The sequence below is a fragment of the Pecten maximus genome, chromosome 13 (genome assembly GCF_902652985.1).
Source record: "Pecten maximus chromosome 13, xPecMax1.1, whole genome shotgun sequence".
Taxonomy (NCBI): Eukaryota; Metazoa; Mollusca; class Bivalvia; order Pectinida; family Pectinidae; genus Pecten; species Pecten maximus.
Genome location: NC_047027.1, coordinates 31,071,741 through 31,086,000, shown reverse-complemented (window position 1 = coordinate 31,086,000; position 14,260 = coordinate 31,071,741). Strand labels below are relative to the sequence as shown.

The 14,260-nt window shown below is 36.2% G+C and overlaps 1 protein-coding gene across 1 annotated transcript in view; it reads left to right on the top strand.

Annotated features, from left to right (window-relative positions):
• The first annotated feature begins 9,321 nt into the window (after positions 1-9,321).
• Positions 9,322-14,260, top strand: part of LOC117341011 (protein capicua homolog) — a 29,572-nt gene continuing 24,633 nt past the window's right edge. The window contains 3 exon segments of the mRNA XM_033902806.1: positions 9,322-9,424; positions 12,673-12,771; positions 13,930-14,106. Of these exon segments, the coding sequence (XP_033758697.1) occupies positions 12,690-12,771; positions 13,930-14,106 (259 nt within the window). The 5' untranslated portion in view covers positions 9,322-9,424; positions 12,673-12,689.

Here is a 14,260-nt window from a genome sequence, read left to right as displayed (position 1 = left end):
AGCCAAGAGTAGCTTGGTTTTAAAATCCCTCATGAAAAAACAACAGTGACATGGAGACCATCACACGTCGCTTACTAGCCCGAGCTTCCTCTGGTCCTGACACCATGTCTGGTGAGCCTCAAAGTGGTGATAGTCGGGTATGTTGTGTCTCTGGATACAAAGAGCTAATACTCTAAAAAAAATATATAAAAAATAACAATATCTAAACTTTTAAATCTAACAAACAATTCCTGAAACCTACATGACGATGATAAATATTTGAATTTAAACAATACTGTGTAAACAATACTGTCTAGTATTGTTTAAAATGGATGTGATCTACATTTACACACAAGAGGCCCAATGGGACTGTATTGCTCACCTGGCTCTACAGCAACTTTGAAGTTGATCCAGGTCTTTGCTGCAAATACTATGCTGATAACCACTTAATTCAAATATCAGAAAAGGCTAGATTTATGCATGTCAATCAGTTTTCTATCCCTTTATTCCAGCATACTTTTGGCCAAATATCAGGTCTCAGGGACTCTTGGCTATCGCAAAATCATTGTTTACAGAGTTAAGCCTATTTCACCCATGTGACCTTCAACGTTGGTCAATGTCATTCATTTGAACAAACATGGAAGAACTTTACCCCAGCATGTTACAGGCACAATATCAAGTACCTGGGCCTCTTGCTGATTGAGAAGTCGTTTTAATATAATAGCCTTTTTAACCCATGTGACCTTGGATGTAGGTCAAGGTCATTATTTTGAACAAACTTGGTAGCCCTTCACCCCGGCATGCTACAGGCCCAATATCAAGTCCCTGGGACTCTTGGTTATTGAAAAGGTCGTTTGAAGTGAAGATCATAGCCTATTTGACCCATGTGACCTTGGATGAAGGTCAAGGTCATTCATTTGAACAAACTTGGTAGCCCTTCAGCCTAGCATACTACAGGCCCATTATCGAGTCCCTGGGCATTTTGCTGATTGAGAAGTCGTTTTAATATAATAGCCTTTTTGACCCATGTGACCTTGGATGTAGGTCAAGGTCATTATTTTGAACAAACGTGGTAGCCCTTCACCCTGGCATGCTACAGGCCCAATATCAAGTCCCTGGGACTCTTGGTAATTGAAAAGAAGTCGTTTGAATATTATAGCCTTTTGACCTTTGATATAGGTCAAGGTCAATCATTTGCACAAACTTGGTAGCCTAGCATACTACAGGCCCAATATCAAGTCCCCGGGCATCTTGCTGATTGACAAGTCGTTTTAATATAATAGCCTTTTTGACCCTTGTGACCTTGGATGTAGGTCAAGGTCATTCATTTGAACAAACTTGATAGCCCTTCATCCCAGCATGCTACAGGCCCAATATCATGTCCCACGGCCTTTTGGTTATTGTGAAGTAGTTGTTGGAAGATTTTAGCCTATTTGACCCATATGACTCTTAATATAGGTCCGTCCTGTTACATGTACGTCCGTCCTGTTACATGTACGTCCGTCCTGTTACATGTACATCCGTCCTGTTACATATATGTCTGTACTGTTACATGCATGTCTGTCCTGTTACATGTATGTCTGTCCTGTTACATGTATGTCTGTCCTGTTACATGTACGTCCGTCCTGTTACATGTATATCAGACCTATTACATGTATGTCTGTCCTGTTACATGTATGTCAGTCATGTTACATGTACGTCCGTCCTGTTACATGTATATCAGACCTATTACATATATGTCCGTCCTGTTACATGTATGTCAGTCTATGTCAGACTGTTACATGTATGTCTATCCTGTTACATGTATGTCTGTCCTGTTACACGCATGTCAGACTGTTACATGCATGTCAGACTGTTACATATATGTCTATTCTGTTACATGTATGTCTGTCCTGTTACATGCATGTCTGTCCTGTTACATGTATGTCTGTCCTGTTACATGTATGTCTGTCCTGTTACATGTATGTCAGACTGTTACATGTATGTCTGTCTTGTTACATGTATGTCAGACTGTTACATGTATGTCAGACTGTTACATGTATGTCAGACTGTTACATGTATGTCTATTCTGTTACATGTATGTCTGTCCTGTTACATGCATGTCTGTCCTGTTACATGTATGTCTGTCCTGTTACATGTATGTCAGACTGTTACATGTATGTCTGTCCTGTTACATGTATGTCTGTCCTGTTACATGTGTATCCATCCTGTTACATGTATGTCTGTCCTGTTACATGTACGTCCGTCCTGTTACTTGTATGTCTGTCCTGTTACATGTACGTCCGTCCTGTTACATATATGTCTGTCCTGTCACATATATGTCTGTTCTGTTACATGTACGTCCGTCCTGTTACATATATGTCTGTCCTGTTACATATATGTCTGTTCTGTTACATGTATGTCTGTCCTGTTACATATATGTCAGTCCTGTTACATGTACGTCTGTCCTGTTACATGTATGTCAGTCCTATTACATGTATGTCTGTCCTGTTTCATATATGTCCGTCCTGTTACATGTACGTCTGTCCTGTTACATGTATGTCAGTCCTATTACATGTACGTCTGTCCTGTTACATATATGTCTGTCCTGTTACATATATGTCTGTTCTGTTACATGTACGTCCGTCCTGTTACATATATGTCTGTCCTGTTACATGTATGTCTGTCATGTTACATGTTTGTCTGTCCTAATACATGTATGTCTGTCCTGTTACATATATGTCTGTTCTGTTACATATATGTCTGTTCTGTTACATGTACGTCCGTCCTGTTACATATATGTCTGTCCTGTTACATATATGTCTGTCCTGTTACATGTATGTCTGTCATGTTACATGTATGTCTGTCCTAATACATGTATGTCTGTCCTGTTACATATATGTCTGTCGTGTTACATATATGTCTGTCCTGCTACATATATGTCTGTCCTGTTACATATATGTCTGTCCTGTTACATGAATGTCTGTCCTGCTACATATATGTCTGTCCTGTTACATATATGTCAGTCCTGTTTCATGTATGTCAGTCCTGTTTCATGTATGTCTGTCCTGTTACATGTATGTCAGTCTTGTTACATGTATGTCAGTCCTGTTACATGTATGTCTGTCCTGTTACGTGCATGTCTGTCCTGTTACATGTACGTCCGTCCTGTTACATGTATGTCTGTCCTGTTACACGCATGTCGGTCCTGTTACACGCATGTCTGTCCTGTTACATGTATGTCCGTCCTGTTACATGTATGTCTGTCCTGTTACATGTATGTCCATCCTGAGTTGTCAATCCTGTTACATCGGTGTCAATTCCAATTCATGTGGTATCTCCATCATGCCTGACAGATCCGAGGATAACCTCTCACACTTCAGTGGCTGACTACACATTCAATCCGACCATGAAAAGCTATCAGATATGTTTCAACATTTAGTTCATGGACAGAATCTGTCAGACAGTGATGGTGATGTTCTGCTGTCTCAGCTGAGGGACAAGTTTATATGACTATTACATAGATAGATGTTACACAACGAGTGGTTGTTAGAAATGGAATTTATTTCACACTCGTAAGTTATTTTTTAAAAGTTACAAAAGACATGAGCTTTAACTCGTAAGTTATTTTTTAAAAGTTGCAAAAGACACTCCCTAAAGCTCGTGTCTTTTGTAACTTTTAAAAAATAACTTACGAGTGTGAAATAAATTCCATATCCAACAATCACGAGAAATAAAGTGTACCGGTGACGTCCGGGACCCGGTGATTTGACGTCTTTCGATTATTGATGACGTCAATAACAATTGCAGCTTGGATCAAAGTTCGTATTCTTGACCAATCAAAAGACCGAAAGGTCATATACCACTAGTGGTATATAACATATATTTATCCAACAGTCGGCACATTTATACAATGGCGTGAGAGTGGAATAAAACAGCGTATTGTGGTAGATAGAGAATACATGGTCAGTGTCTTAAAATATCAGCTGTATTTTGGCGAGGGCGAGGGTAAAGAAAGACAAAAGTGGCGAGCCTTGCATGGCGAGCCACTTTTGTCTTTCTGTCCCGAGCCAAAAATACAGCTTATATTTTAAGACACTGACTATGTATTCTATTTATCCTGCAACAGTCATGAAAATAATCATCAAAAATAATCATTTTGAAGTGAAACGGTGTCAAATATTACAGAAATATGTTCGTCTTTTAAACGTAGTTTCACTTTGAAGTAGGTCAGCCGAACTGATGCACGTGCTAAGATTCCAAAATACTGAGCTGTTTTCCGTCACTGCCGTATACAGCAAAAATATAGCCTATATACGATGGGTGTATTCTGACAATGCGATGGCAGTTGCAGGATAAAAACTGTATATCTGGATGTTATAAGTGATCAGGATTATTGTGACTGACATTGTTCCCAGATTACATATATATATGGAGTGAAGGGTAGGGGGTGAATATTCATGAGCTTTCGTGGAATGAAAGGGGGTGTTTAATGGGTTATATTTTATAGTCCATGCCATTTTGTATTTCATTCATTTCACTGGTTTGTGTATAAGTGTGTCTTAGAATTATAAATATATAACGGGTACCTATAACCAATTTACTGGTGTATTTTATATTTATGAAATTGAAGCTTTATGTCTTTACAAGAAAAGCAGCTGGTAACAAGATCAAGTTTTATAGGAATGAATGTCTTTTATTGTACGACGTTTTAAAGAAATAAATTACGTTTCTTAATTAATTTGTTTTTGTATTTTTCCGATTTGCTTAGCATCAATGTATCACCAAATGCTTCACTTAATTAAGTTTGAATTGATAAATATTTCATTTGGTTTCAATCAGTTATTTGAAGAAAAAAAATCAAGAACATGCCGCTATGGAGGTATTTGGTAATGTATATTTATAAATAAATAAAACAAAAACAAAACAGCAGAGGGTTATGACAAGAGATAACATGACAAATAATTTCGGTTTATTTTCGAGATATACATCACTGCAAGGAACCCAAGACTTACTATCAAGCACAGCCTCTCTTCACAGCTTGCACCTTTTCAAGATATATTTGACTGCAAGAAATCCAATGTTTAGTTTCAACAGGCCTACTTTCGATTCAGACTTTTGGGTATGTGCCCTCTATGACCTTGAATGAACATCAAAGGTCATTTTCCAGAGCAAGCCATAGGGTTAATATCAAGTCTCTGGGCCTCTTGGTTAGTGGTAAGAAGTTGTTAAAGATTTTAGCATATTTGACCCATGTGACCTTGATTGAAGGTTGGGGTAATTTATTTGAACAATCTTCAAATAACATTTTAGTCCTCAGCATGCTTTTGGCCTCTTGGTTATTGAAAAGTCAAAAATGTTAATTATCTATAAATGCACAACGATGGACAAAATGCAATTAGAAAAGGTCATTTGAGACTTAAAAAAACCCTTAAAAATTGTGAAATATCATGAATTTTGATGCGTTAAGTGACACAATTCCATACAGAGTATTTTTTCTTAAACCAGTGTGAAATAAAATATCTCATCCCAAAGACAGAATTAACCTTATTTTGACATACATGTGTGTTTATCATTAGGATTTTCTGCTACATCAAACCTTGTCTGCTTCAACCATTTAGTCATTATCGTGCAATCAAATCATCTCTAGAACTTAAATATTCACGTATAGTGTTTTTTTCAAAATTTGACAATTGAAAAATTCCACTGTGCACTTATTGCAGGTAACAGGCCTTTGCCGGTTTCCCTCGACAGTAAGATTATGATTTAATACTTATATACATAAAGCATATAGTAAGTAAATATTGAACAAATAATCAAAGAAATAAATAGTTATTTAGATATCTAATTCCTTGAAATTGTATATCTATCAGCAATTATGTGGATTTATGTTACCCGATCGTGAGCCACACATGTCCCCCACACATGTCCCCCACCCATGTCCCCCACATATGTTCCCCACCCATGTCCCCCACCCATGTCCCCCACATATGTTCCCCACCCATGTCCCCCACCCATGTCCCCCACACATGTCCCCCACACATGTCCCCCACCCATGTCCCCCACATATGTTCCCCCACACATGTCCCCCACCCATGTCCCCCACATATGTTCCCCACCCATGTCCCCCACACATGTCCCCCACACATGCTCCCCACCCATGTCCCCCACACATGCTCCCCACCCATGTCCCCCACACATGTTCCCCACCCATGTTCCCCACACATGTCCCCCACACATGCTCCCCCACCCATGTCCCCCACACATGTTCCCCACCCATGTTCCCCACACATGTCCCCCACCCATGTCCCCCACCCATGTCCCCCACACATGTCCCCCACCCATGAAATCTCACTTGAGCAAGTTGTCGTATTCAGGTCCAATAAGATGTACATAATGACTCAATTAACATCAAACAAAACTTGAATTGATATATCAGTATTAAGTTCATTCATAATTCTAAATAAATCACCTTATAAATCCAGAGCCTTGCCAGAAACTGATAACGTTCAACTTGTTTATTTACGGAAGCTGTAACAGCAATGTGAAGAGGTATTTATTGATGAATACTAAAGATGAGAAAAGCCTAGACCTAACATAAAGAATTTATATGTTAATTTGTATAATGTGTAATTGATCTGTTAACCTAACATAAAGATGTTAATTTGTATAGTGTAATTGATCTGTTAACCTAACATAAAGATGTTAATTTGTATAGTGTGTAATTGATCTGTTAACCTAACATAAAGATGTTAATTTGTATAGTGTAATTGATCTGTTAACCTAACATAAAGATGTTAATTTGTATAATGTGTAATTGATCTGTTAACCTAACATAAAGATGTTAATTTGTATAGTGTGTAATTGATCTGTTAACCTAACATAAAGATGTTAATTTGTATGTGTAATTGATCTGTTAACCTAACATAAAGATGTTAATTTGTATAATGTGTAATTGATCTGTTAACCTAACATAAAGATGTTAATTTGTATAATTGATCTGTTAACCTAACATAAAGATGTTAATTTGTATGTGTAATTGATCTGTTAACCTAACATAAAGATGTTAATTTGTATAATGTGTAATCGATCTGTTAACCTAACATAAAGATGTTAGTTTGTATAATGTGTAATTGATCTGTTAACCTAACATTAAGATGTTAATTTGTATGTGTAATCGATCTGTTAACCTAACATAAAGATGTTAATTTGTATAATGTGTAATCGATCTGTTAACCTAACATAAAGATGTTAATTTGTATCATGTGTAATTGATCTGTTAACCTAACATAAAGATGTTAATTTGTATGTGTAATTGATCTGTTAACCTAACATAAAGATGTTAATTTGTATAATGTGTAATTGATCTGTTAACCTAACATAAAGATGTTAATTTGTATGTGTAATTGATCTGTTAACCTAACATAAAGCTGTTAATTTGTATAATATGTAATTGATCTGTGAACCTAACATAAAGATGTTAATTTGTATGTGTAATTGATCTGTTAACCTAACATAAAGATGTTAATTTGTATAGTGTGTAATTGATTCGTTAACCTAACATAAAGATGTTAATTTGTATCATGTGTAATCGATCTGTTAACCTAACATAAAGATGTTAATTTGTATAATGTGTAATTGATCTGTTTAAGTGTTTATACTGTTTAATATTACTTTTCAATTTCAACTTTAATTTTCATGGTTGTAATTGCCGCTGATTACGGCATCAAATATTTTGTGGTAAAGGAAAAGGTTTAAAATATTGATCACTGATTCTCGTCCAGTAGCTAAAAGGCCGTAATGGCGAACAGTAAACCCGTAAATGATAATGATGATAATAATCATTGGTTGCTTTCTCCATCTGGCCCTATATAGTGACAAGTCTTAGAATTCAATTTAAGAATTTTGCACTATTTCTTAGAGAGCTTCTGGTGGCCCCCAGACCTCTCGACCTAATTTTTTTTCAGTCCCACGTCCCACTAAGATAAAAATCCAGGAACTTTAGAAGCAACATTTGTTGATTTATTTCGACTAAATTGACTCATGACGTCATACGAAATACACGTTCCTTAAAAAGCAGTTATTATTTTGTGTGAAATGTGGCACTGAAAGTCTCAGAATATTTTGTAACATTTCCTCAGGGGCCTTATGGGGTCGCAGTATGAGCTGATGCCAGACGCCTCGCCATATATTTTTCTGTCTCGTATGTCCCCTATATATATACTATATTCATCACATTTTGGATACGCCCCTGCTCATAGAATATATATGCATCTAAATCCTCATAAAATATGAAGACTCTACTTACCTCTATAAAATTAAAAAATATATATATATGCATGACAAAATTATATCCTCATAGAATATGTAGTAGATAATACCCATACATTAATTATTACATGTCATAAAATATGTATGTAAATATATAACCATAAATATCCGTATTTCACAGTTCCGTCGCATGTGATCTGCCAATTTGTTAAACATTATTTTGTAAATAAGTTATATTTAGAAACTTAGGCAAGATACCACCGGTTGTATCCGAGCACTATCGGAAACAGGCGAACATCTCTTGCGCATCAGATTGATACACAATGGAGCGGCCGTCATCCAAATTACGGCCCCTACTATGTATACGCTGTTCGTGTAGTAACTGCAAAACAGAGTTCGCTGATCGGACTCTGACGGGTAGATGACACATTTTCATTCAATTTGATTGGCTATTCAGTCAAAATGACGTGATATGGGCGGTGGCGTATTCCCTGTAAATGGATCGTGGCCTCACTGAAAATAAAGCTGAATTTCTGCAAACAGGAAATTGCAATTTATTTTTCAAGATTTTCTTTATAAATCTGGTATTTTCTTGGTCGCATTGCATTAGTAAAACAGATAAAAGTGTGTAAACTTTTTTGTAGAATTAAGAAAATATGGTGGGGAGAATTTGACACTCGAGGACGGTTGTGTGACAAAAATATAATTTTATTTCATAATTAATCTGCAACGACCAATCAAGTCGCTTCACGCCCGACACTCCAGTCACATGACTTTGTCATAACCAATGAACATCCAGATTAGTAGAGGCCATATGCTCATTCACCTTTTTTAGATGCGAGCATAGAAAATCTGAACGATGGACGAAATACATTTTGCGATGTTTATAGTAAGGTATTAAGGTAAGTTAATGAAAAAATTTCATTGAAATTGCTGTATTCGAATATAAGAATGTAAAAAGGGGTTTTATTATGGCCCCATATGCCTACACAGCTGTACGTTTTCGGCTGGCGACATTCGTCGTAAAACTGGTGTGGAGGCCCCGGACCTAGATCAGCTGGGTTGAGCGTATACTAGGGAATGCAGACTACACTGTGTTTACTACGGCGCTACGGTATCACATACTACATGGCCTGGAAATCGCCGCCATTCCTCGAAATGTCGATGAATGAACAGGGAACTTTTTGACAAGCTGGTAGGTTGTGCAGGTGATTTAAACACATCATAAGTGGTTATATAGTGTAGGAGATATTTAGATTGAAACAGGCGAGTTACTGATCGATTTTCTCGTCACATGAGCTGGAAAATCGGGGACCCAACCTCCTAGGTTAAATTTTTTGTCTTGTTGGCGTGAACGCTAAAGAATGCGGTCGAATTGTGGGTCATGAGCCACATTGTATGATGTTTTAAATTAAACAGGGTTGTATTTAAGGTATTTTTTTTACAAGAATCATATAATTTTTTATGTAAAATGAAAACATTAAACCTTACTGAGCGGGTTGAATTCATTTCCTTGTGGACTTGTGTCATTCAGGGAGTCCTGCATAGCCTACATGTGTAAATGTGTAGCGGTACATGATGGAGACGGTGGGTGTTTGTAGACAATCAAATGTATGTTATAGATATGTGGATTAGGCTAGTCTACGTGTGGGTAAGTCTTAGCATTTGAATATCTGATATAAATTCTGTAGAAGCCATTCAGAACTGTGTCTTAAAACAAACACACAGCATATGTTTATGTATGTCAATAATAATAGACTCTTCAATTATTGTGTTATATAGATCTAAATAGGATTGAATGTAAGAATTATAGGGAACATGTCTACAGTCTGTCCTTAGTTACATTTTGTTTTATGCAGTACTATCAGTAGTCGCATTCCCCTGACAAAAGCAACTTGGTCAGCATCGTATAGATGGCGTTTCACATAACTACAGAAAAGAGCTCCCATAGAATCTATCTAACACTTACTAAATGTCAACACCCTAGAAATGATTATATTACCAAAAGTTACCTACAAAATACAGAGGCAAAGCATGATTTCTTTCAGATGCAGTTAAATAATTTTTACATTAAAGATTAACAGATCAATAATCAAGTTTAATTATTCTTTGTCGGGGGTGTTGCATGGTGACAATTAATTGTGGTGATCGAGACGCTTCAAAACATTCCTGTTTCTGCAATAGGAACATTATCTTGCTATATATATACAAACTGTCATCTCGAGCAGGAGCAATGGCAAGTTTCACCAAATGGACAATTTACACTTCAATCTGATTAAAATCTAGATGGTCATTCTCACTACGTTACATGAACATCTAACAACATCCCATAAGGGGTCACGTCAGGGTGACCTTTTGGATTAGCCAATCAAATGACTACTTCCAGAATCTTGGAAGTGAATTTTATATGTCCGAATTAGCATGACTAGAGTGCATAGCTTGTATAATCTGTCAATTTGTTTCAAGTCATTTCGTCCCATAAAGCATATTGCTATATAATATGACGAAATGGTTTGCTTCGATGACATCGATAAAATGCCAATTCGCCCTGAAAGTGAAATACACACATCTCAGAGGTCATCAGAACGTGACCCCTTATGGGATGTTGTTAGATGTTCATGTAACGTAGTGAGAATGGCCATCTAGATTTTAATTAGATTGATTTACACTTTGTGACGAGGTCCATAAATGCTGTGTTGCAATGATTTGAGACCACATATTCAAATTCACTGCTATATATAGTTACTGGAAGGGAAATCTGGATTTGATAAAAAGATTACTATGATAAAGACTGTTAACAAAAATTTTATCTTGAGACATTTATAATTTGAGGACGAGCCTGCATCTTCACTAATCAAGGGTTACACTACGCAAGCTCCAAGGGTCAAATAAAGCTTAGCATAGTGTAATCCTTGGTTAGCGAAGATGAGGAGCCTGATGCTCGAGTCCCAATTGTTTATGAATGAAGAGCATTCAATATTAATGATGATGTATTGTGACTGAGGATATCTATATTTATTATACCTCACTTTTGTTAGAATTCTTTTCATTGGACGAAAACATATCACCTGACATTTTATAAATCGAATATCCCCCGACAAATGCCGTCGCCGGTGTATAACCCGTCGAATAACCATGTAACCATGGCAGCAGAGTATTATACCCCGGTGTATAACCCCTCCGCCCGATGAATAACCCTTCATCATCGAACACGCCTGCATCGGAAGTCGGGCAGTGGAACTCTTTTGCGTTTGTTGTCGTCTGGTTCCAAAAACACAAACAACAACACAGAGGGCCATAATTGTATAATGTCCAATTATTATAATTATAGATATTAGAATTGCACAATTACAGTGATATATAATTTTAACTGTAAGGCTATATATGTCAAAGTTTACTTTATAATTTAGTGTTATGTGATTCTCTTGTCATAATTTGATATTTATTGGAGAAAAAAATGTTTAAAATAGATATAAACAGCTCATAAAACATATTCTTCCTATTTCAAAATGATGGTACATGTAATTGATTAAAAAGGCAGTTATATTTTCCCCAGATTTTTCTTTGAGAGTTGAGTCCCTGTATAAATCAATATCTAACACTACAAATGTGAGATAAAGGAATGGTCATGATCCTCATTCTAAAACCAGAAGTAGCAGTATTGTTTTATTAGTTTGACTAATCAATCATAGTTTTATTTATCTATATTGAGATTTACAGTAGACTTGAAAAGTGATTAAATGGAGAAAAAACGCCTGTTACATCAAATTGCATAATTATAAATACATATCCTCAAGATTTATAACTGTGCTTGGGATAACATTTTTCATCATATTTCTGAACTAGCTGATGAAATTTTTTTTGTAGATCTAAATTTCCATTTCATAATCAATCGTCAATAATTCGAGAAATTGAGGCAATGACTTTTCATTGTGATTTCAAATTAACGGGGGGGGGGGGGGGGGGGATAGGTAGCACCAATGCTGTAAAGGTTATGTATTGGTGGAATTCTGGGTTCATGGTATAGACTGGATACCTGAAAGCATGTAGGGTGATTAAGGTTAATAAGAATGCAGAATAGGTCGGGTCAATGACAAAAGGCATAGGGGACCTTACTGGTTTATTGATTGTCGACCGGTTTCACCTGTAAAGTGGGCTTCTTCAGGACAAAGCAGAGAATATTTATACCCATAAAGTAGTAAAATGAGGATACCACATGCATTGTTAACTGTGACATCAGTGATAATGATAGACATGGTGATGTCATCAACAACTGATATGACACGGACATCATCATTATAGTTACATTATGAAGTCATCAATAGAATATTCTTAATCTTAGTTTTTTCTTTTTTTTTTCTATTTTACGGACATTACAAAGTAAGTTATCTTTATGGTTTAACACTGATTATTTCCCAATTAACAGTACTTTATACATTTCAGATGGTAAATGGTTCACCATGAGTAGCAGAAGAGGAGAATCGAGATCGAAACGTGGTCGATCAAACAACTCTCCACCTCCTTCAACAAACCGCAGTGCTGGTAATAGTTTACTTTCATTCTATCAAAATTTAAGGATTAACATCAATTATTTTTTCTGTTATACAGTCATAACAGAAAAAACTGGAGTGTACTCTAAATAAACTGCAAAGCGGTTTATGAAGAGAGTACACTCCAGTTTTTTCTGTTATGACTGTATAACAGAAAAAATAATTAATGTTAATTCTTATAATTTAATTTCGTCTTATACACACCAAGATATTTCACTTTCTTTGGCGAACTCTTTTCTGTGATAAATTATTACGCAACGTCATCAGCCAATCAAAAATGACGTTACATTTCGCAACGTCATAAATTTTGTTATGGAGGTATAACAAAATTATTTCAGCCAATGAAAATGCGTGTTTCATACAAAATTAAGTTATATACATCATAACCTAATTAAAGGAACGATGTATGGTAAAACAGTGTGTTTGGTCTTGCAAAGACATTATGAAATTTTGGTTATTTGTTTGGTGTCTGAGATAAATTTTCAATATAACGCTAAAATCGATTGTTTGTTAAACATGGTGTTGTATATAAATGAGAACACATAATATGTTTAAAAAGAATGTCGACCTAACACTGTTCTGCATCTGATCATAATCATATTCTCTTGATCCTCAGTCAAGGTTGCAGGGTCAAAAGTCACAAAGTCACATTCGGTGTGGACGAGTGGTTAAAGTGTCCTGACACTTTATCACTAGCCATCCACTTCTAGGTCACGTGTTCGAAAACCATATGGGGCAGTTGCCTGGTACTGACCATAGGCCAGTGGTTTTTCTTCTGGTACTCCGGCATTCCTCCACCTCCGAAACCTGGCACGTCCTCAAATAACCCTGGCTGTTAATTAATATAATAGGACGTTAAACAAAAACAAACAAACACATTTGATGCCTTCAGAGTGGAACACGATGTGTCAAATCAATGTCAAAACCTGAGAACCCCTCAATGAATTTATTTACATGTTTAAATAGGAATGGAGTGATTGAATAATTTATGTCAGACATTTTCTTGTTCATTAATTTGCATTTTCAGAGCTAAAAAAATTGAAACCTTATTGCACCTTATCTGACCAAAATTATATAATGTTTCATAATTTAATCTAGCATTCACATCATGCCACTTTTTGAAATGTTAAAGAATGATATGATATTCCAGGAAGCAAATCCAAGCGTAGAGTGGCAGCTACATTGGAGGATGCTCCTCCAGAGGTGTCTGAAGGAAAGAAAGAATCTACAGGTGACTCTGAAGTATCTGAGGCATCTGTTGCCATAGGAACAAAGAAATCTGGAAACAAAAATGGCCAAGATGGGAAAAAATCCACCTCCACTCGAGGTGAGCATTGAAAGAGGGTATTGAGCTGAGAGTTTTGTCTTAAAATTTTATTAGAAGTTAAAAGTAATATCTAAGTTAGAAATATCAGAATATTTCTGTCTCTATTGTATTGAATATGAACAAAAAGTTAACTTCTTTAAGTGTTAGTTTTTTG